Genomic DNA, 27,753 nt, shown 5'->3' with positions numbered 1-27,753 from the left:
TCTCCTCTTGTCTTCAAATCCCTATCTTATCTTACGATAATGTCACAGGGATTTTGGTGCTGACTCCAAACAAAACAGATAAGACAAAGAACTTGACAGTCAAAATACATTGTAGGCAGGATTCGTCTGAACTATCCCACAGTGTTACAACATAGCACCCTCTCCTGACTGGGTTATCTATTGAAAAGTCCTGTTTAATTAAGGAACGTTACAATTTTTTGTAACAAATGGATTCCCTGACATCTAGAGTCACATGCAGAATTTTACTTCAGAGCCTTCAAAGCAGAGAGACAGAGAGAGGGAGAAAGAAACAGGTGAGAGTGTATATATATGTCAGTTGAAGAAGATTTGCTGAACCACACATCAAAGCAGGTTTAGGAGCCAGGCCTGTGCTGGCTACTTTAAATACACAGAGGTACATCCAAACCATGCAGAATCCAGCTCTGCATTCTGGGACAATGTAGACATACTGCAACCTGTAGTCAATGACTAAAAAGAGCAATAGTAAAGCCCTCTGAGAGGAGGCTGCAACTGAAAAGAGATTAAATCAAAGAAAGTCACATTTAGCATTCAGAGCACTCCACCTTAATTCTTACTGCCTGGGCTATACATGGAGTCTTACCGTGGGTTGGAATGAGAAAGTGGGCTCATTTCTTTCTGATAGTGATGCTCCTGACTGACGGGCTATGGAAAACAAAAAATAACAATGAGAAAACTTTGCAAATATACTTTCAGAATGTTCAAAAGTATGTAAGAGATCCTTTATGAGGATACACATTTGAAGCTTCTGATATTGGAATTTTACAGTCTTTCATTTTATCTGTGAAATTTAAAAGGGATATTCGGATCCTAACTGTGCAAAGTTAACAGATGATTCTTGTCTGGGTGGAAATACATATGAATTAAGGAGTCGACCACACAGTCATTTCTCTACTGTCTGTGACAGTGTCAGACAGAGTCAAGAAACAGAGAGGGAAGGGTGGCAGACTTGTCTGTTAGGCAAGTCTGGGTTGTACATGTACAGGAAGCATGGTGCAGGGACACTTCATTGTACCTGTGTACAACCAACCATTCTTAAGGCTACACACCCCTGAGCCAGAGCTGATAGGGCTGGCAGGCATGGCTCTTCTCTTCTCAGAAGCACTAGGGGGAATGTTAGTGGTCCCACATGAAGGCTGCTGAAGCACACATGCTTCTTAATAGAACTGCTGATTTGAAACCTGGATTAAGCTGTTCACGGATTACTAACAGCGGACTGTAAGAATATTCATAAAAAAGCATGATTATTTAAAAAAAAAATCTTCAAATCTTACCTGCTTATTGTAAGAATGTGCATCTAAAAGTTTGAAATTACATTATTTGGTATTTATGGCACTAAAACAGCTATTTGCCATAAACACCAATATTCATAAACTCATAAAAATTCAAGAATTCTAAAATTCAGAAATATATTTTGTCTCAATATATATGCTTCCATAGAGGACCCCCTCACATTATCCCACACGTCAAAAACAGCTCTATACATACCACTGAAGCAATTGCAGAAATAAGTGAAAACACAAGCACAATTTAAAAATACTTGTACGAATTAGTACATGCAATGGCTAAAAATAAATACTAAGTATTATGAAAGGAACTATATTTTTACAGAAATCAATAAAAAAATCAGTACATTCACATGGTTTCAGGAAGTCAGGAGGGATGTTGTAAAATATATGCTCAGGATGAATGACATCCTAATTACTGCCAAATATGAGTCACTGCCTGGTCGTGGATAGTGCAATTCCCATATGATGGCTAGTAGAAGACTGAGGATGAGACAGAAAGTGAATTAGTCAGTCTATGAACCAGAATATCTGTCTAAATAATTTTTAGTCTCATTTCATAGTAAAGAATAGTCTGCCTTAGTTTTGCAATTTGACTTGATGTGAATAGATCCCTCCAGGGGTTGTCAAACTGAGCTCTCAGCTGGAATAATTCTGGGTTTAAATATCACTCCTCTTGTCTGTCAGACTTCACTTCTGCCAGAACATTTTTGTCTTAAGTGGCTTTCTTTCTTGAATCATCACAATGGAGGTCAGAAGACCTTCCCCAAATTAGGCGTGAACCTGGAAATCTCACAGGTTTTTCAGGTCAAACTTGATTAGATTGAATTTATATTTAGGAAGTTGCTTGGAGAACAGGTAATCTTACTGCTCTATGAGTACTCCTTACTTGAAAGACAGGTCTTAGTGGTGAGCACATTTTGGAGTCTGATAATAGAGCACTACACTACTGCAATCTCTAGGATTCATCAATGAACAATCCAGGAGAATCTTCATTCTCCTTTGCAGTTCTGACTGAGAATCAGGGAGCATATGCAAGAAGATATCCTAAATTCTCTTATATGTGCTCTTGCTCCAAAATTCTTGTGTTATATCTAAGTTGTCTGGAAACAGCTAGCCAAGAAGCTGAATATGCCATTTCCCTGGCAGGGCAGGAAGGTCTTACTGGATCTTTAGAACAGAGCGAGGCATTAAAGTAGAATTATTTTCTAAGCTTTGCAACATTCCTTGGATAATAAGTATATGTGTAGATAAATTAACATTATACTCTGCAATATACAGAACTGTCTTTCATATTGTGGTAAAGATAGTGTTTAACTTCACAAACCTTGAAAAACATTTGGGTAAGACACTGTCAAATACTGTATTTTAAAATATTTAGTCCTACAAATATACATTATGAATTTGGAACTTTGCGCTGTGCCCCCCACACTTTTTGTAAGGATTTACAGCTCTCCTATGAAATAAAATCATTTTTTTTAAAAAGAAGCTGTTTATATTTATAGCTGGGTAATGTACAATATTCAAAGCTATTTTATTCCTTTCTGGCTGTCATAGTTTACAGCAGCTGCTAAACAACTTGCATTTCAACAATTTCTCCTGACAGCATATACTCAGTTTTTGGTAAACTATCATAGGTTGTAAAATACAGTTTTAGTATATCAGTTTTATAGTTTTTAAGGACATCTGTTCATCTGTTCTAACTGCAGCTTAACAGTATGATTGATCTATCTGCCTTTACTTCAGAAGGGTTTCTGAGATTCATTAGTCAGTAATAAGTGCAAAATTTTCAATGAATCTGGAAATCCCACTAACAGTGGCAAGTGATGGAAAAAATAAATTTACTAAAATGTGTTTTATATATAAAATATTACTTTTATATGTATGTTCACTGTCTAACATGATTATATCCTGCACTGCCTTACTGCATCATATGTATTTCAAAATGAAAGATACACAAAAATCTGCCGTCTGGTGGTGCTGTTGCCATAGATTCCAACAAGGGACAAAAAGGTTATATAAAATGAATGAAAATTTAGAATAAAAAAACTCCTTATTTATCTTCTTATCTTTGAAGTCCATAAGATAAAGCAGAGTAGATATTACTGATTTAAATAATCAAAAAGATACTATCTTGAAACACATGTAAGCATGAAAGGTTAATCATGACAAGAATTTCAAACTGTCCTTAATTTCTTAAGCTACTACATGAGGATTACTTCTATTTCTTTTTCGTACAGCTAACATCATTTGCAAAAACAAGATTGCTACAGTCACATACAAACTTTTCTCCAGTTTGCGCATGTCATTTTGGGATTGGTCATTTCCAAATTCTCTCAAGTCAACTTGTATGATGGTAATAGTAAAAATCAGTGGACATAAAAACAAATTTGCTTTTCTTGTACATTTAAGTATCTTAACATATATAAGAAACACCTCTGAGTAAAAACTGGAAGCTGAAGAAATGACGACTTTACTCATTTTAGATCTTACAGCAGCATCCTGCATGGTGGAAGACTGAAATACAGGAGCAACAACCTTTGAACGTGCTCTAATCACACTGGATAGGCTGTATTTTGATCTCTCAGTTACGTAGACTACCTATGCATACAATAACACATTTACTGTACATGTGAATGCTAAGTGTGGAGATTCTCTGAAAATAACTATATGAAATTACCTGACAGATTTATAGCTTTTTGTAAGACAACAAAAAAACATAGCTACATCAAATTACAATTTAAATGACTAAACTCTTTTATCTGAACACTTTTTTTAACTAACGTTATTAGTCTGAAATATACAGAAACTGATCAAGGCAGTGACATTAAAGAACTGTTGTTGCAATCACATTGGGCTTCACTAAATACCGGAGCAGTACATTTCATTTTAAAAGATCATTTTGTTTCAGTCATGTAATTTGTATTAGCCAAAACTGACTTGCCTAAATATTCTTATCAACTTCCTTATAATTAAGCTAGTCCAAAGTTAATAAGACTGCTATTCTCTTTACTTAATTGAGTTCCATTTGTCTAGTCTTGCAGACATATACCATTTGATTCTACATAGTGAGTACTAAGTAAATGCATCAGAAGTATGACTATCAACTAAATGCACAATGTCGATATATCTCAAATAGTTAAAGCCAACTATTAATTTTCTTCTGGCCTGCAAAATATTACTCTGTAAACCAAATTTTTCTTAGTATAATTACCCACTTATCAATACAACTCTTCTCATTTGAATCCTTCATTTACCAGTGCACCACAAAGTTCCAATGCTACGTTGGTCATTCATTATGAAAGATTGCTACTACAGGCCTCTATTGGGCCCTATAGGTCCCTGGAGATAATTTGCAGCTGACATTTCAGAACATTTCAGAGCATTTACCCTACAATAATTTATATTGAGGCAACACAGCAGCATTTACTCTTCTCACATGGGACCTGCCTCTGAGAGTTATGTGCTTTACTTAAACCATATTCATTGCTTATTATTGTTTCACCTATAATAAAATAAGAACTATGTTGCTGTGATATAAATGGAGTATGAGGTTATCTAGTTTTACAGCAGCGCCTGCAAATACCTTCATATAGCTGCTGGAATGCTATTCTATGATTTCATACAATCAATACTCTCAGTAGTCTACAACAAATACACCCCTGCTTCATATAACAGTGCTCTGTCACATAGTGAAGGTGTGTGATTTTGCACCATTTTGTGCCAGGACAAGTAACGATACAAGGTGTAAAATACAGAAGGATCACACTAAGTGTTCAGAACTACTGCAGCTTCTTTCCACTATTCTCCTGCTTCAGTCCCTTAAACAGTTAGCTGTTCAGTAATGAGCCTTTATCATTCTAAGAAGCAATTATTTTCCATTACTCATACTATAATGCAATTGCTGACTGGTATATATGGGTTTCATTCATTTTGAAACTATTTTTAAGTACTATATCACACACACCTGCAGGTTGTCAGATGCTATTGTGACAAGCTGTAACGCCTACATGATTATTCAGGATTGTACGAAAGAATACATATAATAAATAGATTTGCTCCTTTTCCATGGTGGTCCTATAGAAGCTGCAGGAAGTGCATGTTTTGTTTGTGTGTTTTACTTGTTGAGTTCTAAAAAATGCTTGGTAATGATAACTTAAATTGCAAAGATACTCCAAGAAATATTATATTCAAGACCCCTGAACCTCAGAATTGATAGGAACTGTGTAAACACTCAGAGAATTTTACAGAAAACACTGTAGGATTAGACTTACTGGTGGGAAACAAGAATTCCAGGTTGCTGTATCATCACTGCTTGTACTTATGCTAACATTGCAGTTGTCTATCTGTGATGCGCTTAGCCCATGAGAGATCTCTGTATCCCTTAATTCTTCATTTTGTTGCCTCCTCATGCTAGCCAGCATCTGCAGTTCAGATACACTCAGTCTACTTGTCTGGTAGTTTTTCCAGTCATACTCCTATGAAATAAAATTGAAAAGTCAACAATATAGACCGGATGATGGAATAGAATATATGAATGAAATGGATACTTTGGGGGATCTTTTGGGGACTCTTCAAGAAGCTACTATACTTAAAGAGAAACAAAATTTTTACTAGAAAATATTAGTTAATAGATTTCTGTTCAGCTATGAAGATGAAGCATATTTACATATCATTACAGGAATGAAGAAGAGTACAAACATTATTATGTACTGCAGTTTGGATCCAGAGTATTTGGTAAGTTGCTGTCCCCTTGTAATTAAAAACATTGATTATTATTAGTAGTATTAGTATTAATAATAATATAAAAGCAGAATCCCAAAAGTTTGAAAATCCAGCAGTTAAAATTGCTTAAACATTAAATGCAAATCTTGAAATAAGCCCAATAACATAGTTATAGTATCATAAACACCACCAATATAATATTTAGTTATTTCTCAAGTACAGTATAAAATTTCTTTGGAATGCTACACGACAGCACTAAATTTTAAAAGTTATTTTGGTAACTTGCTAGTGTATACGTTTGAAAATAAATGCCACTTTATTTTCATTTTTCTTTATGCTCACTGGTTGAATTGTTAATGTAACTCTAATTGTTATATTTAATTTGATCCACAGACCAAAAGCTTATCAAATGCAAAATGCTCACTTTCCCTAGACAGATTATGAGATAACACTGTTCAAACAGGAGGTCATTTTCAGTGACACTACTTTTTTTCTGCATTACTTATTTACTTATTTCCCCATCGGAAGTTTAACTGGGGATATGGCCATAGATTCATTCACAGTACTGAACTGCATAGGATGTGTAATACCAAGCACAATGGATATGAATTTTGAATCAAGGACAGATTCAGAAACCTTTCTCTTTTAGTAATACATGTAATCACATCATGCAATGAAAAGAACCTTGATTTCAGATCAAGCTCTAGAATACTTTACTAAGTATTTGCAAAAATAGTTTTAGAATGAAAGCATATAGTTTAATTTTATTTATTCATGGCTACCATAAAAGAAATCAACAATTATTATCTCAATAGCATGTAAAAAAATACTTGCTATTTTAATTTTAGGTAAGAATTCAGTAAATGTTACTGCTGAAGACTAAGTCTGTGGGAGTAGCACTTATGTCATACATTTTTGACATTTTAAGTATCTCATTCTGACTACCATGATACTGGAATCATAGAATCACAGAACATTGCAAGTTAGAAGGGACCCAAAAGGATCTTTGAGTCCAACTCTTGCCTCGACACAGGATTACCTAAAAATATGTCTATCAGATTTCTCTTAAAGCCAACTACTGCAGATAATGGTCAGAAAGAAAATTAGCACTGAAATAGCAAAGTAAACAACATTTGATGGCAAGTGTGCCTGCAAGATGACAATCAGCAGGTAAATATATCACGTAAAGCAGGATTTATGATTGAAGGGTGCTCAAATGGAAACAGTTGTGCAAGTATGCAAATCTTTGTGAAAAAGACCATTAATTCTAAAGCCTACTGCAACATTTTACATTTTTTACCATGTATCTCAAATTCTTTGTTAGATGTCTTTGTAAAGGTCATTTACAGATTTTTCTACAGAGCCATCTAAAGCACTTGGAGACTACTTTTTCACACAGATAAATACAGTCTGCCATTTTGTCTGTGCAGTGCATGAGCTACCATGGTTAGCACAGCTGCCACCCCTCTTACCTCTGCCTTTTGAGCTCAAAGCTTCATTCCTGAATCATTTGATTATTACTACCATTTTTAATCCCACAGTAATAAATGACATTTTCTCTAGACCTTACTAAATGTAAGTTAATAGTTCAGCTACTATTAGTTTTTTGTTCTCTACACATCAAGCTTGCTATGTTTTATCTGGAAAGTCTGATTTGCTTTGATACATTAGTATTCTACCAGACCTACAGCTGTTAAGATTTTCATTGATCTTACTGAAGCTGTTGATTTCCTGTTAATTTTCCTATATAGAAGCCTTCTGTATTTCGTTTATTTTGATCACTATAAGAGAAGCTCCTGCTTATCTTTCTTACCTCATATAGGAACCTATCGGTATGCAGTCATTAAAATGACAGAATGAACTACCACCGTGCAGAATAAAAACACTAAGAATTGAAAGAACATTTTTCTCATCCTTCTTTTTAATAAAGGCAAAACATTTCCCAAACCTGAGAGTCTTTTCTTTAAAATTTATGAAGAAAGATGTATAGATTTGGGGATTTTTTACAAAAGAACTTAAAAGATTTGATTGTCTTTTCGACTTATTTCAAATTGTCTTTCTGTTTTCTTTTCTGGTAATGGTCTTACTTTAGAAATACCATATTCAGAAAGGAGAAGGAAATGAGTTTTCCATCTTTAACATCCTTTACAATAAATTCCTTGTTTTAAAAGGGAAATAGTTTGGACTATATATACTGTAGCTTCAGATGATGACTACAAAAAAAGCCTCTTCAGACTTTTTACATAGTCTTAGCTTATTTTCTAAGACAGAATTTGAAAATTGAATTTAAGATTAAGTTCACTTTGTAATTTAGGAGAAACTTTTGATGTAAGAAGTAAATTTGCAGTACTTATAAATTTGTCTAAAATGAATATTTCATTTAGTAATTAAAAGCTTATCTCGTCTTGTTGCATATTCTCCCCTTATGATAAAAAAGCATTTTTATTAAACTCTGAAAACTTTTGCTAGATTGACAAAACCTGTTGTTTAAATGATTTTTTTCACATATAATGACATTTGCATTCTTCTAGGTTCAAATGATTTATTCAGAATTGTTTGAATGCAGTTATATGTGTGGAAAAGTTTAATTACCAGCTATCTACATGGTTGCGATATTACCCAGAGGGCTGTACTTCTTTCTTAATTAAAAATATTTGAACTTAATAATAGAGAACTCTATTAAAACATGAATAAAACATTGCAAGCAACCAGGTCCTTAAAGTGTATTAAGCAGTTAGCAAATCGATTACAGTAAGAGCTGGTTAAGCATTTTTTTTTCTTTACCAGTCCTCTGCACAAGCAGATTAGAAGACTGCTTCTGTGTAAACTCTCACTCTAATACTCTTACAAAACTATCCTATCATACATAATTCTTAAAACAATGAATGGCGTTTCAAATGGAAATAAAATAATTACATGCTCACAGCCAACAAAAATCTCCAGTGCTGCTTCACTGCAGTTAACAATATTATATGTCAGCACTTCTTTTTCTGAAACTTGTAGGAACCTAGAATACTAGCTTCTTCCACCAAAACTGCTCCAGTAGATAAGAAAAAAAAAAAAAAGAAAAAAAAAAGAAGCCTTATATCGGTATGTGATCAGAAGACGACCATACTCAAATAGCTTATTATATTAATTTTTAAAGTATTGGAAATATTTTAATAAAAACTAAAAATAGTATGTGTTTGACAGTATTCAGTAAGTGCTAGTTGGACACACTTTCTAATGATATAAACAACCGTTGCTTGAAGGGCAGTCAGTAGCACTCAAATTTGGCTTCAAATCTGGAGGATGACCTAGTATAAAAAGAAGTAGGAAAGAACTCCAAAAAAAGGCTTCTGGATGGGAAAAAATATTACTTCATCTAATCAAGTATGAGAGTTAAATCCACCAGATACTTCCATCTTATATATTTTAGCAATAAAGCAAAGTCTGTCACACCTCAGATTCTATATATTGACGATAGGCTTTGTTCTTGCAAAAAACCCTTACAAGAATCAAATGACATGCAACAGATTTAAAGCTACGAGTCAGTGTAATATAATAATAGTTCTGCTGTCTAATTTAATAATCAACTATTTATTGAGTAGAGAAAAATGACAGCTCTCTTCCTTCATGCTTTAAAACAAAGCCTCACTGAAAAGTTGTAAAACATATTGAACACTTTAAAAACTAAAGAAAATCTGCCTGGCAGGAAAGAAAACATGAGGATTTTTTTTTTTTAACGTTACAATTCATTTTATAGAATCATAGAATGGTTTGGGTTGTAAGGGAGCCCAAAGATCATCTAATTCTAACCCCCCGGCCATGGCCAGGGAAACCTTCTGCTAGACCAGGTTGCTCAAAGCCCCATCCAACCTGGCCTTGAACACTTCCAGAGATGGGGCATCCACACCTTCTCTGGGCATTTGTCTCAAAGGTACCCAAGGTCACACATAACTTTCTCTTATTTTGACATTCTTTGGCATTAATAGGGAAATGAGCAAGAAAGATCTAAAATAGATCTCCTTACCAGTTTTCTGCTCCTATTACAACCATCTTACTTTTCAGGTCAGCACATTGGCCAGTACCTTGTACTTCACACTCTAAAAGGATCATGCATATCGTCTATGAAGTTTTACATTTTTTGTTTCACTATAGCCAATTTAGAGGTGCTGAGGATCATGCAGTTATAAAAAAAAATGAATTGTCCAGCTATTCCCCTCCTTTCTTTTCCATTTTTTTATTTTCTTTCCTTTTTTACTTCCCTTTTGTGGGAAAAGATTTCTAGAACCTTTGTCCTAGTCTGATGCCCCAAATTCTATATTCACAGTTAGCTGCTGTGCGGTCCTCAGTAGCTATAGCAGCCAGAAATAGGTGTTAAAATCATTCTGCAAGATGTCCCTGTCACAGCAGTAGCAGTCTTGTCCCATGGAAATAGTCACTCATGCTTCCCCTTTCATGGATGCCATCAAATCTGATAACTAAAATTAATTGCGTCGACAAGTAATAGAATCAACATGGACTAAAATTCCAGCAGCAGAATGACAGCAAATCCCCCTGACTGGAATGAGGACTGTGATATCCTAAAGGAGATCAGACAAGCAGCAAGGACACAAAACACAATAATGATGGAAGACGTCCATTTCCATCATGCTAACGAGGTAAATGTCATGTTTCAAGATGTTACTGTAGTTATTTTTTTCCCAAAGCATACATAACTGTTTCATTGAGCCACAAAAAAGAGAGGCATCTATCCATTTGGTCTGCAGTTGCTGAAGATATTATGACCCCCAAATAACTTACATTAATGATCATGCATTAGCTGGATTCAACATCCTTGGGAAAAAAAAAAAGGCAAAAAAATCATAAAGAAGCAAGCCTGGGACTAAATACCATAGAACTCCTTGACCTGCAGAAGAGACAGTTGCAGGGGATTATGATATATAGCCATACAATAGGAAGTGGCATAGGTGAGAAGAATGAAAAAATGAGTATTCATTATTTCTTATAACAAACAGAAGAATGACAAAGCACCTAGAATGCAATGGTGCATTAAAAACAAATTAAAGGAGATAGTTATTTTACCCCACAAATAGCAGTTAAATTCTGAATTCATTGTCCCAAGACAAAGGCCACATGGGCATAGAATGAAACTATACAAGTGCGTGGAAAAAAAAATTCCACCCCCAGTTATTTATCACAAATACAACACCTTTTGCTCAATAAATTGCTAAGCTATGAAGGCTAGCAGGAAGCCTGCAGGGCATGCTGGTGAGGTATTGCTGGATGCTTCATCTGTCCTTACATTTCTCCCTAGGCATCTATGATTGACCACTGCTGGACAGAAGTTGTTAGCTGTATAAGTCTTTAGTCTCATAAAGTATTAGGTGATATCTGAAAAAAAATAGATCTCTGAAGTCAGAAGAACAAACTTGGCCTGTTCCATTCTCAGGTGCCCAGGAATAAATCTAATCAAGTCATAACACATTTAGAAAAGAGGTCACATGTTAAAAGATATAGATCTGCAGTAATTCTAAGCCTAAAAGAATTCTGTCCAAAAATGGAACGGTAACATATTTGTTCATTTGCAATTTACAGAATACACTTGATTCTTAAGCTCCAATTCCTCATTCAAAGCACAATTCAAAGCACATCATTTAATATAAGCTGAGAAGACAAGAATTAACTATTAGGAAGTATGTAAGAACATAATTAGCTTCAGACAAATTTGTTCTTAAAATTACTGTATGTTTCTGTAAGGAGAATCCAGGATGAAAATCTGGGGATAAAACAACACTTTTGTGAATGTAACAATTCCTTTAGTAGTGTGGCAATTTAGCCTACAACACAGCCTCACTGCTAGCCCTCAATTACATAATTCATCTTTTCTCAGGACTGTTACAGAGAGACTATTAAGTATCTAGAGTAATGCTCTTTCTATGGTCATTCATTAATATAAAAATTGAAAGTCTGTCAATTTTCCTTTGTAGCTTTTCTGACCAAAACTACTCATGTATTTCTAACTCACATATTTCCAAAATCCTCGTTGCTCAGTTACACCTATTTCTATCTATGAACCTCTATGATTTCTGTTTTATTTGGAGTACCATTTTATGTACAACAAAAAAAATACAAAATCAACTTTCAACAGAATGAGCTTGGTAAACACTGTTATGATGAACCCAGAATATATCTAGATGAAAGATACACTATTTTTCACTTCATGTAAATGGGTACATCTCATAAAGCTTCTCTATACAATGCAACAACTTAATTTCAAAGTAAAAACTACTTACACAAGTCTGTGTTGTCAGACATGAATTTTCTCTTGATATTTTCTTGAGGGACTTCTTACTAATTGATGGTTTTATTTGACCAGAAACTCCTTCAGGTCTTTCAGTTTTTTCAGATGCATTTGGAATGATGTTAAAGAATTCAGATTTACTTCCAGTTGGAGAAAGAGAAAGGGTAGGCTTTAAGCTTCTCTGAGAGATAACAGAATCTGTTTTTCTCACAGTGGAACTCTGTGGTTTTGACAAGATGGTTTCCTCGAGGTTTTGTTTGCTGTGTTCCTTATTCTTCCAGTATTCATTTCTCCATGGCATCCTCTTTAATGTGTTCTCTTCAAAAATTGCTGAATCAGATGTTCCTTGCCTGCTGACACTGATCTCTAGGTTCTCAGTACCCTGGATAAATTTATTGTTGTCATCCTAAATTCAGAAAACAAAGATGGATTTCCTCTCATCATCACACAACACTGTTTTCCATAAAACATTTGACCTTAAGTTTTCAAAATGGCTCCTTAATTTCTACTGCTTAATTTTAAATTTGCAGATTCTGAGAACTGTCTGCTCTTCTGAACTGCTATTCTGAGTATCCCATAAACATATTTTTGCATCTTAACTAGTGAACCAAAGCGGAAGAAGATGGAGACAGGATTACACTTCTCAAAACATCAGCCCAGATTTAGAATGCCGGTAACCATATATATGTAGCCATATAAATGTAGGTTCTAGAATAATTTGATAAATATTAAATCATGAAATTGTGCCAAAAACGTCAAAAAAGTTTGCTTGATTAACTATAGCACAGCATATGTGTAGTGAAGGTGAGAATGATTTCACTGAGGAATTAGCACTTCTGCTGATGTACTATACAGCTAGAAAGAACATACAGATGGGCAGTTGGACAATAATTTCTAGATACATAAAATTGATTGCTCTTGCTGGGGTGTAATTTTAAGAAGATAATTCTAATGACTTGAGGGCCGCTATGAGGAGCAGATGAGATATAGTCCCTTTGTACAATGGGCTTTAATACAGAGGTATCAGAGTGAAATTACCTATCAGACTTTTAAAAAGTATGTTATCTTACTTAATCTTACTCCTTTACTCTTTGAATTACATAAGGATAGAAAGTTTCTTCACTGAAGGCCTCACTTCTGGCTTCACAGTCAAAACAGCATATTTGATAGCGTTCTGACATGTGGGCACACCAGCCACAGTCACACGACACCTGTGGCCAGAAAGAGTTCTTGGTTTTGCTCTGGGTTCGGCAGAATCTACAAATGCTGACATGGCAAGTTTCACTACAAAAAGTCTCTGACAGGAATTTGGGCTGAAAGCATGGACATGTATTTAATTACAAAATAAGCCACTTGACAGTGAATGATTCCACAGAAAGAAGCAAGGTTTATCCTTTACTGATTATTTGACTCTTACAATTGAATAACAGTAATTAACTATTTCAGTGACTAATTGGTAAATGCTAAAGGTACTTTACAAATACTTGTGGTTTTCAGTTTGCAAGGTGAAACATTAAAAATATTAAAAAATATTTCCTTTCTTTCACTACTAATCTTATTGCTGAAAGATTTCCACATTGCAAAAGAATTAAAGCTGGCAATGCTCACATAGCTCAAATAGGATATAAAGAAGAAATACCAATCATCAAGTGACTTTAAACAGATGAAATTTCTTAATTTACTTTTGACAATGTCGGTGAGCAAAACAGCCCCTGCTTACAGTTCTAAAAGGCACAGTGAAGCCTGATTTACTGCACACTCATTCAACCATAACAGACATATGTCTTGCTGAAATCTACAATGCAGGCTTTCCTTAAATCTTTTCTGTTGTAAGGATGCTCAAAGCATACTTACATGTATCTACTGACATAGGGGCTGACAGAGAGTTAGGTTTCTTTTGTCCACTTGTTACAGAGGGAATACCTTCATTTTCACCCCTGTACTCCGTCAGACACAGCAACCTGACAGAGACAAATCTACTGGTAGGTATATAGGGAAAAGATGATTAATCCTCCCTGTCTACAGTGAAGACAGAATCTCATCCTAGGAGTTTTAGGATGAAGACTACTTTATCAAGAATTACATGTGCAAAGTGGCTTACCTCTTCACTGCTGTCAATTCCTTGAAAGTTATCTGCAACCTGGATTTCCCCATGGACTTGGTTACTGTCTTGCCTCAAATCCAAAGGGAAAATGCAATGTTCTGGTGACCTATTTGGAGATTTCCCATGAGGAGCTGACCGAGGTCTTGATGAAAATGTGAAAATCTCTTTATGATTCACATGGTGATCACCTGTTTCATTGCTATGATGTTCAGCAGAGGCATTCTGTGGTGAGGTTAAACTATGGCAGGCTGAATCTTGAGTAGTTACAAACTGTCCACTCTTATCCAACTGAACACTCTCCTTGAAACTTTCTGGAAACACCCATTCATCTGAAATGTAAAATTTTTACTGTAATGTAAAACATATAAGTTGTATTTTTATACTGATCACATTTTTTTTCCCTCTGGAAGCTGTACAGAAAATAATTTTTTTTACACAACTATTCTGATTATCAAATTCATACATTTGGAAGAGTGATGAGGATGCAGTGAAAGAGATCAGTCTGCTTTCTAAGAGAGGCAAGGTCAATCAAAATGTTTCCTGATCATAGCTTAAAAAAGCTGCAGGCTAAGATATGTGACATGCAAACCTGCAATTTCCAAATCTAAAACTACTTAGCTGTGAAGACTTGAAACTGTACAACTGAGTTACATTCTAGGAAAACATAATTGTATTAAATCTGGCAATTGATCTTCCATAGGCATTTTTTTTGTGGCTGACATTTCCCCCCCCCCCCAAAATCACAAATACTTGGTGGAAAGTTCACAATATTAGTCTGCTGCTTCTTTATTGCTGAAATTCTACACTTTCTTTTATGTTTAGTACCTATGGTTTAAATCCCAATTTCAAACTATAGTTCTGATGAAAAATAGCATGACATGAAAAACGTATGAAGATATCTGTTTCACTAAGTTTCCCTGAATGCAGGCTGTACTAATCTACCAATTTTAAAACAAACAATAAACTACAGAAATGGATTTAAAGATCGAGTGCACCAGATAAACATGAAAAGACCATTTTTATATTCTCATTGTTAAATTATATTTTACTGTTTGGAATGATAGTATAGAAAAAAATGTCAATTTGATTGATTAAAACCAATCTCAAACAGCATCTGAGAAAAGGAGAATTGCTAAAGTATGCAATACTCCCTTATCTTCATTAAAGGTAGTGTGGTGTGGATTATTCACTAATCTGGAAACTTTCTGGCTCCATAAAACAAGGTTACCACCAACCATATTAAAAAAGCCTCAATAAAAAATACTAAAAATGTAATAATAAAGTAGCAGTGCAATAATAAAATGCTTGCTGTCACAGAACGGAGTAAATTTACTATGGCATTCAATTCTTTCTTAGTTTTGTTAGAAATATTTACCACTCCGGGCACATGAAGCAGCTTTGGGAAAAAAAAAGTTTCTGAACTACCATAAATGAAGGCAAACAGAAGAGAAGAATGAGAATGCCAGCAGAAACAGCTGTCTTACTCTGTTGCTCTGGTTCTTCTGGTTTACTGAAAGTTGCTAGTGAAACTACTGAACTACAGTTAACATCCTAAACAGCAGTTTGTACTAGGAACTAGCTGGAAAGAAGGGACTTAACACGTCTTGTACATTCACGGCTTGCACCTACTTGTTCCAGAGGACACTATTTTTCAGTCTCTAAATGAAGACAATCTATAGTCAGAAGCCTCGAGGCTCTTAATGTAATCTCTTTTTATATTAGATAGTCCTGCTAGTTTAAAGTAACCTAGTATACCATTGCAAATTATACATAGAAAGGTGTATTTAGTAAATATACAGACATCTCATTTATTTTTAAGCTGTAAGAGGCTGAAAGAGACTGTAAGAATTGCAAGATGAACATGTAAGTAATGCAATTTATTTCACAAATATTTTGGACCTTTTTTGATGTCAAGAAATGAGTGACACTATTCAAAGCTTTTAAGAACTACCCTTTGTTTCTGTAAACCCAACGACCTTTTGTTTTGATCAATAACTACAAGTTTTTCAAAGGAGCATACAACAGCAGAATTCTCCTCTCTTTGATCACTCAAGATTGTGTCACTCATCTTACATTAGGCAGGTAATTGCAATTACATCTAAGAGGTCATATGCAAATAAAACTGAAACCATAAGAGAAAACATTAAGTCTGCAAGTCTTTCAAATGACGTTTTACACTAGCTATGGAGTTCAGCAACTTCTGTAACCTGTAATCAGTGTAGCATTTTGTTAATAGTCTACAAGTGAAAGATATGGAGTGTTTTGGACCAAACCAAATCCTATTATCTCACAGCCACAAAATATACTGGAATTTCTTTTTAACTCAGCATTTCCATGTCAATTGTAATGAACAATTTAGAGTATCTTCTTAGCAAAATATGTAAATCACTATGTAATCACTATATTGCAGCAAATAAGATAAATGCAAGAATGATCACCTAAACATCTCATCAGTTCTTCTACACAGTCAGACTTATGGTAAAGCTTCCAATTGCAGCCTAACATTTTAATGAAGGTTTCAACATTGCATAAATAAGATTGGCAAACTATAAACAATACTCCCTCATTTTATTTTTTCCCTTGCTTAAAAATAATTTACCTTTCTAAAGGTACTATGCTGTGCACCTGCTACAGAAGTTACATTGATTTGAGCTCAGTGATAAATCTAGAAGGTATTATAAATAGCAGTGAACAACCTCTAAAGTAATAAGAAAATCACTTATGAAAGCTCCCCTCCACCCATGAAACTTAAGTTAATATTTGCTCAAGCTAATGGCACAACAATTACTGTGCTGTCCCAAGATGACGATGGCTGCACAGGGCTCAAGAATACTAAATTCCTGCTTATAAGAAAAGAGTAGCGTATGACAGATTCTTGTTGATACAACTTGTTTCAACTACAATATAAAAGGGGAGCCAGAAAATATTTAAGTTTTGCACTTGCTTAGGAAAGTGGTTTTGTGCCAACAACTTGTCATAGGTGTGTACATTAATACATTGTCAGAAGTATCAGGATGATGCTTTTGGCACAGTCACTGCCACCGAACCACGCCTGTGGGACAAGATCAAGTTTTTGGAGTTTCCTGACTAGAACATCAGTCCTGAGGTTTATGGCTTACAATTCTGACAATGTGCATAAACAGCTGCTATGAGAGAAGTCATCACAGAAAATACTTTTTCTTTGCTTTTATTAGAAAGGTACTTAAAATGTGAATTCAAATGTTAAATGGTTGGTAAGAAGGAGTAGGAGTTCTCTCATCTGGTAACGTCAGTGTATTTTATGCATATGTTGCATGGTGTAATTTTATTTAAAATTACTATGTTCCTCATTTTTTGTTTGATGTTTCTTATTTTGAATTTCCCCCCCTTCCCTCTGAACTTTTCCACAAAGTATGCTTATCATTCTTTGAGATCAATTTTTTTCCGCTGCCATCTTTGGAGGAAGTTCATAACAGAGCATAGGAGACTTTCCTTGATGAACAGGTTGCCTATGGGAAGTTCTTCAAAACATATTAATCCAGAAATAATTAATAAGAAAAAAATACAGAAAATTCACCACTGAACTTCAAAAACAAAACAAAACAAACCCTGATATTACATGGATATCATAATAGATACCCTGAATACTTACCTCTTCTCATACATTCGATGTTTGGAATCTTTAGTGTTAAATTTAATAGTGATTTAAAGTATAAATTATTTTTAGTTCTTTCCCTTTACTCATGAGAGCATGGAGTTTTTTCTTTTTTATTCATTCACTGCTCTGGTACTTTGCTTAATCCTACAAATCTTTATCAATGCTCAAAAGCAATTCTGTTGCAGGGTGTTTGATTTCCATAATCCCTGCAGCACATACATTTATATTTTATGTGAACTGCTTCTGAGTCCTTTGAAATTTATAACAAATAGTCCCCTACCCCACACAGAACTGAGATGTAAAATAACATAAAATTAGCACCATACCACTGGTTATCTCCCATGTGTTTTGGGCTGCATTTTTTATACATAATCTTCCATGATTGTTCTTGTCTGGTGATAGATCTTGTGGTGAGGGGAGCTGAAAATCTGCTCTTCCATTCTCAGACATTTTCTGAGTCTGAATCGCAGAGTCTGAAATGTAATCCAGACACTTATTAAATACCTGTGAACACTCATATTGTATGTTTTTCTTACAAGAGGCATGGAAGAACAGCATACAGAGAATTGTTCTGGTATACAAATGTCTTCCAGAAAGCATGGGAATCTTGTGGGGCAGCAGGAATAATGACAGATATAAGAAAGTCAAAATTTAACACTGACTATGTACAGAAGGAAGACATACTATAGAAATTATATAAAAAAAAAAAAGTCCTGCAAAACCTGCAAAGTAATCAAAACAAAATATATACATATCATGAGGGTAAGAGGAATATGTTTATACTCCGTAGCTACTGCAAGCAGGTGGTGGTCCCTGGCTCAAATACTTAAAATACCTACAGAGAGAATGAGCATTTTTTTCATGCTCATGCAGGAGAACAAGCCATTATTTAACATAAATGTCTTCAGTAATTAACAAGGTAGATAAAGGATGAGAAAAACTGAGAATTACATTTTACATTCTAAGTCAGAATCATGAAAGAATTTTGGCAGTTTGTGAACTCTTTATATATGCTTCACTTTACGCTCTTACCATTTTGATGTACATCTTCAGCTGTTCGGTGAGTATTTCTTTTGCCTCCTTGATCTAAAGAATCATTGCATGGTGAGAATGACAGCTCCAATCTCTCAATGTCTTGTAGGGATTCAGTTCTTTTTCCTGAACTTTGAAGTCGGGATTCAGTTCCTTTTCCTGAACTTTGAAGTCGGCATGATCTATTACTTTTGCAACCCACAGTCCTTGTTACCTTGAAAGATAATATGTTTCTTAATGAAAGATAAAGATATAACTCTTTCAAACTACTCCGAGCTAAACACAGATTTTGAACTAAGTTTATTTTGGAATAAATGTTCCCCATTTTTTTTTAAATCATCTTTTAAGGAAACTTTATGGTAGGTACAGTTTTGTGTGGTATCTTCAATCTTTACAGTCAACAAACAGGCAGATTTTTTGTTTCCACTGAATGAAAGGAAAACAAAGCAAAGCAAAGTAAGGAAAAAAAAATCAAACTTTACTATCTGGATAAAAAGACAGTGAGACTTATGGCTATTCTAGACCTCAGAAGAAGCCCTTTCTTCTTTGGAGAAAGGAATCTTGCTTTCCATCTTAGATTTCAGTTGAATTCCTATAGAATAGTCTACTTCTTTATTTGGCTGGATCTCCTCTTGACCATGTTAAATTGGGAATGTTACTCCTCACCAGATTCCCAACACCTGAATATTGCTTGTTAGCAGAGTGAGACCAGTTATGTTTCCCCCGGCATTGTTTGTATCACATAGGCTACTGTATAGCTGACCATCATCTAGCATACCAAGATAAGGTTTCTGTTCTGCATCATAGCTTATATTAGAAGAAAAAAATATTTATACATACACATGCACAAATGTTAGCAGTCTAGAACCAAAAAAAAAAAAAATCAACCGAAAACCAACCAAACCACCAAACAAACAGAAAAATAATAATGATGGGAAAACACAGGATAATTTCAGTAGTAAGAGGCCTCCGTAGGCTACCACTCAAAAGAGTGCTAATGATGAAATTAGATCAGGTTGTGCTCCAGTTGTGTTGCTAGCTTTGAAAGTTTTGAAATTCCCCAGACTTCCTAGTATCCTGTCCTAGTACTTAACAAATTTTATTTTTCCGTATTTGCAGTCAAAGCTCCTCTGTTGCAATTTGGGCCGGCTGCCCTTTCACTATAGAAGTCTTAGAAGTATCTGGCCCTGTCTTCTCCATAACCTTGCAGTAGATGGTTGAGAACAACTAGAGAAACTAGACTCTCCCTTAGCTTGCTCTTCTGCAGGCTGCACAAACCCAGCTCCTTCAGCTTCTCTTCCCATGCCACATGCTGTAGCCACTCAAGCATTTTATTTGCCCTCCACTGGATTTTAGAGTGCCTCTCTTGTATTCAAGGCCCACAACTGAACACAGTACTCTAGATGCAGCTTCCTATCAGTTCTGAAATAAACTTTTAGTATGACTCTCCCGTTTGTTTGCCAATCTCTTTCTTTGTAGAAAAGGCAGTGGTTTCATCATAATTTAAGCCTTCTTACCTCTCCAGATACCCTTGTACTGACTCTTCTGTTTGAAGATGGAGGTGGTCCAAGGATCTTTGATCCAAATGCAATATGTGATATGTCTTGAGTTTTATTGCTGCGTATATTGCCTTTTCCCCTATTAATCAAGCATCCTAAGTAAAGAAAAATAGTAGTTTCAAAAATATATTATGGTACTTACAAAGAATAAATATTAATACCTTTAAAAATCGACTGAAATGAAAGAATTATGAACACTACACATACACAAAAATTATGTTCCTTTATAGCACAATCCCTAGAAATATGTAGTCAAAGTTCACTATCTTTTTACTCAAAGCAAACACACATTTTATAAAAGTGTATCAATATACAGGCAAGAAAATGTTGGTCTATTATATAGACATATTTCTAATCTCCTTGCTTTAAAGATTTATTTAAAAAGGGGCTATTTATAAATTTTTTTTTTTTTTGGCATGATTTCTGCAGAACTTCAATGAAAATCTAACTTGTGACAGGAAGAAAAAACAGCTCTAATTAATAAATAACAAAACAAAAAATAATAAATAAGAAATAGAACTGAGGTAGTACTTTCAATATATCACACACAGCTCACATAGGACACAAGAAATATTTCCATGCAGTTTTCTTTTTGAAATTAATGAATCTATTGCATTGCCAGGGCTGAACCCTAATATTGCAAAAGTGCACTAGTCCTGTTAACATGTTCTAGCACTTTCATGGCATTTTTTACTGTTTAAAATCTAGATATACTTCTAAATATACTTCTGTAATTATTTTCAAACAGAAAATGCCAAATGGTCTGCCACACAAACAAAAAGTAATCATGAAATGCAGGCGAATGTTTTGAGTAAAATTTAAAAGGTATGGACAGTAAAATAGTTATGTATTAAGGTAATTTTATCACCAGGGTGCCAGAACTGCATGTAATAATTTTTTTTCCTTTTCTTCTTGATTCTTCATGATTGTCAGTGAATTCTCCTTTTCAGAGCTAATAAAAAATAACGGTACCTTCACATTAATTTATAATTAAAATTTATAATGTATGCAGTTTTTTTTTCTTGCTATAACTTGAGTGTTAAATTGCTATCACTTTTGAGAAGTGGATAGAAAAAAGTAGGAACAACATTTTGTACATTGTCTTAAGCATTTTTCATAGAATTGTTTAGTCTTCATTTAAGATAAGCTTTATTTCCATTGTCATCAAGGAAATGAAAAAAAGATCATGCATTAGCAACCAAATATTGTAATTTACTGTACTAATAAGCACAAAAGAAGGCACTTTCTTCCATTAGCTTTTTCCTTTGTTCCTGATGTGACATTTGGTTCCTCCTAACAGCTGCCATTTCACAAGATTAGATGACCCAACATCAATTTCTTTAATTTGCTGACTACCTTGGGATGTTATTAGCTCCAATTATAAAAGCTGATTTGCATGAAAATCTCTGTTTATGAACACATTAATTGACTGCAATTAATTACCTACATCAACACATAACAGTGTGTTGATGGCATAATGAAATAATATGTGTAATTAAAAGTGGATGAGACTAAAAATAATTTGGGCTTTTGATTATCAAATAAATGAGAAGTTTAGTGGCTAAAAAGTACATTTGCCAATTGAAGTGTATTTAAACATACCAAAGCTTCCATTATCAAGAAGGCCTGACTTCGGAACTTTAAAATGCATGTCTGGAAGAACATATACTATGTTCATAACATGAGATTAAAAATAAAGGTTAAACTTTAAGCTGAACACACTTCATTTTCACGCAGGCCAGGGATGTTATGGTTAATTATGTTACTATATTTCTATATAAGGGATATGTATCTTCGTAGTCTGGATGGCAAAACTTGAGGTTTAACTAAGAGACTTGTTTCAAACTTTTTTTTTTTTTTAAATATATCACTCAAACTATTGTACTCATTTAAGTTTTATAGTCCCTCTTGTTTTGACAACCTAGCCAAAAATGTATGATTTTTGAATGCTGTCACCAAGTGGCTGAATTCCAGTTTCTTTTGCTATTTAAAAAGCAAACATGTAATTAAACTTCATAACACAATTTTGGCATGACTACTTGTAGGGCAATAACACTTTAAAATATTATTTGCCCTTTAGTATCACAATAATGGTACTTGCATATAAAAAAAAGTTGAATCTAATTTAAATAAGTAAATGCAAAAATGGTCTTACTCGAAGCAAAAATCTAAAACCCTTCCTATTCATTTCAGAATAGTGGAGAATATTCTTGGTCATTTTCTTAGATGAGTTTTGTTACTGTAAACAAACACGTATTAACGTACTTTTCAAAGAAGTGTAAAAACTGAACAGCCTCACTGTAATGTACATTTGAAAGACATACCTCATAATTATTGTTATTATAAATCCCACACTTGAATAAGAATTGTTCAGGTTGCACACACATCTCTGAAACTATAGAATAAACATGTGTCTGTGTGCTCATGCTATTACAGTTGTACAAGGGTTGCGATGTATTTTAAGACATTGGAAAATTTTAACATGCACTTTTGCAGAAAAAAATCTGTTATTTGTATGTTATTTGTATTTGATCATATTCACAGCATTTTAGTACATTAGAATACCTGTTTCTTGCATTGTTACTGGATAACTCCTGCATTTTATTTCTGGCTTGTGAATTTTAGCCAAGTTCAGCAATTGTGTAACTTGTGGCACATCTGTATTTAGCTGGCAGGTTCGAGGAATAACATCTATGGTCTCATATGGTGTAAATGGAACAAAGCACATACCTAGAATCAAAAAACGTGGGCTTTACTTCATTCACAGATCACTCAGTGGAATTAAATTGGGTTTACACTATTAGTTTAGTAGATTACAAATATTGTAACAATTTAATAGATGACAGTAATTTGAAAACTTTGCTATAATTGTTAATTTTAAGACAATAAATGTTAATTTTTAAGATTATTTTTTGTTTTTTTGATCAAAAATTCTGAATAAATTTAAACTAAAAAATTACATACTAATGTATGGAATAGTCAAAGTAAAACAAATTATTTGATTTGGCAAGTGAACAAGTGAAACATAAGCATAAAATACATTTAGCTAATATTTTATTACAATTACACTTTAATTCTAATACTGCTATACTGATTTTCAGACATAGTGATCATCTGAAAATGGCACTGGTATCAGTGGGATGGAAGTGGTAAATAGCAAAGTCCCACATATGCAAATAAAGATTTTGACAAATTTTAATTCCAAACTTTGGATACTATTACACTTCTTTTACACTAAACCAAAAAGCTGTTGACCTATCTGTTCTTGTGACAGCAGGCACTAGTAGAACATGATCTGATTGTCTCTGCTTTCCCTTTGATAACCAATATAAACTGAGTTTATGAAAGTTATTTTCTGTGAAGAAATGATTTCAGAGTCAGAACCCTTCCTGACGTCCTGAGGTAAATTCTTACCAATTTTTAGAAGACTAGACTATAGTGAGCTAATGAGTATTAGCCTATTTTCCTCAGATAAGAAGAGGAATATATAAACCCAAAGCTAAACATGAATAATGGATCAAGAATTAGGAACCTAACAAAAATTCAGTTGTCTCATGCCGTATTTCAGCAGTGGACACATTTATTTAAACAAGATAAATGCTAGCTACTTGTTTTTCACCAAACCTGTATATTATTTATTTACCACAGTAAGACAATACTTCATTAGAAAAAACAACAACACATAATGTAACCTTAGGATTATATGGAAACTGGCAACTATGTATATATCAAGTGCATACGCCTCAATATCACAGGGCAAAGGTAATTCTTTCCTGTTCCATCTCAATCATCTGATTTAGAAATAATTTCCTAGTATACGTGGTTTTTCCTTTCCATTTGCTATTATTTTAAGAATACAAAACAGTGTCTATAACCTACTACAAAAGAATAATGCATTACACTTTGAAATCACTACTCCCACCGAGGAGGTTTAAGCAAAGAACTTGACCCTCATTAAAAGTTACGATGTCACTGCACTAAATGGAGCTGAACTGATCAAGTCCCAGTCATCTGAGAGGAAAAAAGGTTTATCAAATCATGATTGTTAACTGAAAATTAATTAATAACAAAAAATGTCTATTGTTTTTCTGTAATTGGGTATGAAGTATACAGCTATTTTAATGCAGCCAAAACCTTGAGCTGTAACCTAATTTTAAAACTTGCCTAGATAAGGAAATTCATAATAACACAGAAAATACTAATGCCCACCAGCTGTGTAATAATCATAGAACTGATAATCCAGTAATTAAAAGTGCAGTATTTTACCATGCCTACAGTTCATTAAAGCTGTCTACTCATTATGTTAACTACATTTTTGAATTTTGGAACTCATTTAGACCATTTATGTGCATTTTAAAAACTGTTTAGAATGGAAGAGAGAAAATAATGCATTGATGGAAATGAATTAAATTAAAGCCAGTGATGTCTCTAACTGCACATTCCACTGAGAATTTACTGGATTCTCCCTGTAGTCACTTAGTGAATTAATATTTTTTTTCCAAGCTCACCAGAGGAATCACAATGATTACTCTCCCATATTGGTTTAGGTTTTCCAAATGGAAGATAAATGTTGTTACACTTACAATACTGATACCCATCTGCTAAACATCCCTCCTTCAGAAAACAGAACCCTTTTTTTCTGGTGTGTCCTTTGAAAGCCACAAAATGAAAACCTGAATGAAATTGAAGCTGAATTTGACCTAGGCTTCTTCTAAATAAGAAAGTGTCAGTTGTGCTTTTTCAATTCCTCCTCTATTACTGTAAATACCAGTGAGGAATGAAGTTCTCTCCCTTGGAAAATAATGATTCGGGATTTTGATCCTGGTTTGGTGACGGGTAGGCTTTGACCAATATCCTGCTCTATTATAATCTCTAATTTTTCAGTCCACCACCAAAATTACTTTCCTGATAAAAAAGGACACCATAGGATAAATGGACTAGAGATCACAGAGAGGTATTTATGATAGCTTCATACAATACTGTTTTGTTAAAGTTTTGTTTTCGATTATTTAGAAAGAAATCCTCCACCTACTCCTAAACTCCAAAACAAAGAAAATAAGTACCAGTCAAATGCTCTCTCTTTTCAGATACCCTCTTCGTGGCCAAAGCCTTCTATCAGTGTAAGATACCATCATTAAAACAAGTTGTCTACTTGATAAATCTTACCAGAATTTCTTCAATAAAATACTTTTAATGTATTCCATGCTTAAGCAGATGAGTACACATTTATTTGTCACCTGAAATCCAACAGATTTAATATGCTGCACTGTCACTTTAATTTTCACAAAGTCGTGTAATCTTTTGAACTGCAAATCTGATGACCAAGAAGTTTTTGATTTTATAATGTGAACAGTTATGATTAAGTCTACAAAGTAATTATAACACACCATCTTCCTCGGCTGTATCTTGAGGCTTGGATTTTAAAGTGAAGATCTTTCTCAGCTTACAGTTAGCTGAAATAATAATTCCATCCAAAGACTGGAAGACAGCTCCTCTGAATATTTCACTGGTGAATGCTACCAAGTCAATACACATATTGCACCACTAGAAAAAAGAAACAATATTCTTTAATAAAACCCAAACACTAATCATTGCAGAAGAGTAATTGTGTATAGTTATCAATAAATGAAGCCTCTGCAGAGTATTAGATTTCACAGGCTGTGATCCATAATGCGTAACATTTTGATATTAAAAAAGGTATTTCTGTATTTGCTTTTATGACAATTATTTATATGAACAAATCACTACATATGACCTACTGACTGCCAGTCCAAGTGAGCTCAGTTCCCTAGCATATCCACAATATGTTTTGCAGCTATTTCAAAGTAAGCAACTTGTAAGAAAATGTATTTATTGAAGGTTTTCTGGAAAAAAAAATACTCAACATTACTTTGTAAGTTACTTATGTACTTAAATGCCTAAATGCTCCAAAGGTTATACTTGTACTTGGAGATTTTTTTATTTATTTTTTTTGAGATTCATAAAAAATGACCTCTCCCAAGCTTGTGTCCCTTATACACTCGGGCAAATTTCCAGTATGGACAAGACCCCAGTGTACCATAAGATCTTAAAATTACTTCTTATTTATAATAAATGTTACCCACTCCTTTAAGACATTTCAGGAAGACAAAGTAAATAATGACAACTAACTAGGTTGCTGACAATCCCACTTAAATATATATTTTAATTCTCATCAGCTAATTGTTCTGTTTGTTTCAGGAAACACTGTTAGTACACTAACATCAGTGTTTTACACTCTCCTGCACTATTCCAGTAGCTCTTAAAATTTTCTTTTTTTTCCATTCGAACATTGCATATTGCTGTTTTTTATAATACAGAACGAGCAGCTAATCAGCTAAGGTATAAAATAAGTTAAACTATCATAGCCTTGTAAAAGACCTACTTAGTCACTGAAAGTACTATACCCCCTCCTTTAAGTAAAAGTCGTAAACTAAAAATGGAGATTACCACTTAAAAGAAGATAGATTATTTTGTATCCATATACTCTAAGAAATACAAACCTACTCTTTAAGAGTTAGGGCCTTTTAAGGGTAAAGGGTTAAGATTATTAAAATATTTTGTCATTATAACTGACCAGAGCATTTAGCTCTCTGACAAATCTTTGATTATTTAAATTAAAATGCATAACTGAAGTTCATATTCTGATTGAATTTAATTTAATAGACATTAATGCATACTTTAATCTTGAAACATTTCTGCTAGCCTGAGACCAAGAGCAACTAACTGAAATCATACTGAAGAAGAATACTTTCATTTCAGTGGATGCTGAAATAATGGCAACTTCATGGGTATGATCTGATGCATGTTAATTTTTTTTTTTAATCAGATCTTTCCAGAAAGTAGAAAACTCCTGAAATCTAAAATTATCATGGCAGCCTTCAGCTAAACTACCTTAAAATAAGTCATAACTTCAGAGGCTTCTGTAAAATATTCTCTCCCACGTCTAGCCTCAAATCCACAACCCTTTAGTGTAGTAATTGTTATCTAGTTGAAATCTAACTATTCACATCTTCAAAGTACTTTCTAAAGCAGCATTTGAGATTTGAGTCTTTAGAAGGTTATAT

At 34.0% G+C, this 27,753-nt stretch overlaps 1 protein-coding gene across 5 annotated transcripts in view; it reads right to left on the bottom strand.

Moving 5' to 3' along the window:
• Positions 1–27,753, bottom strand: part of CFAP20DC (CFAP20 domain containing) — a 69,374-nt gene that overhangs the window by 23,225 nt on the left and 18,396 nt on the right. For all 5 annotated transcript variants that reach the window (XM_035546661.2, XM_050712723.1, XM_050712722.1 and 2 more), the window contains 9 exons: positions 26,056–26,212; positions 23,234–23,398; positions 20,627–20,763; positions 19,110–19,323; positions 18,404–18,550; positions 14,438–14,769; positions 12,329–12,742; positions 5,600–5,803; positions 623–684 (listed from right to left, as the gene is read on the bottom strand). In XM_035546661.2, the coding sequence (XP_035402554.1) occupies positions 623–684; positions 5,600–5,803; positions 12,329–12,742; positions 14,438–14,769; positions 18,404–18,550; positions 19,110–19,323; positions 20,627–20,763; positions 23,234–23,398; positions 26,056–26,212 (1,832 nt within the window). The remainder of the gene's footprint in view (positions 1–622; positions 685–5,599; positions 5,804–12,328; positions 12,743–14,437; positions 14,770–18,403; positions 18,551–19,109; positions 19,324–20,626; positions 20,764–23,233; positions 23,399–26,055; positions 26,213–27,753) is intronic.

The sequence above is a fragment of the Cygnus atratus genome, chromosome 10, assembly GCF_013377495.2.
Source record: "Cygnus atratus isolate AKBS03 ecotype Queensland, Australia chromosome 10, CAtr_DNAZoo_HiC_assembly, whole genome shotgun sequence".
In the NCBI taxonomy this organism is placed as follows: Eukaryota; Metazoa; Chordata; class Aves; order Anseriformes; family Anatidae; genus Cygnus; species Cygnus atratus.
This window is presented reverse-complemented; position numbering and strand designations above follow the sequence as displayed.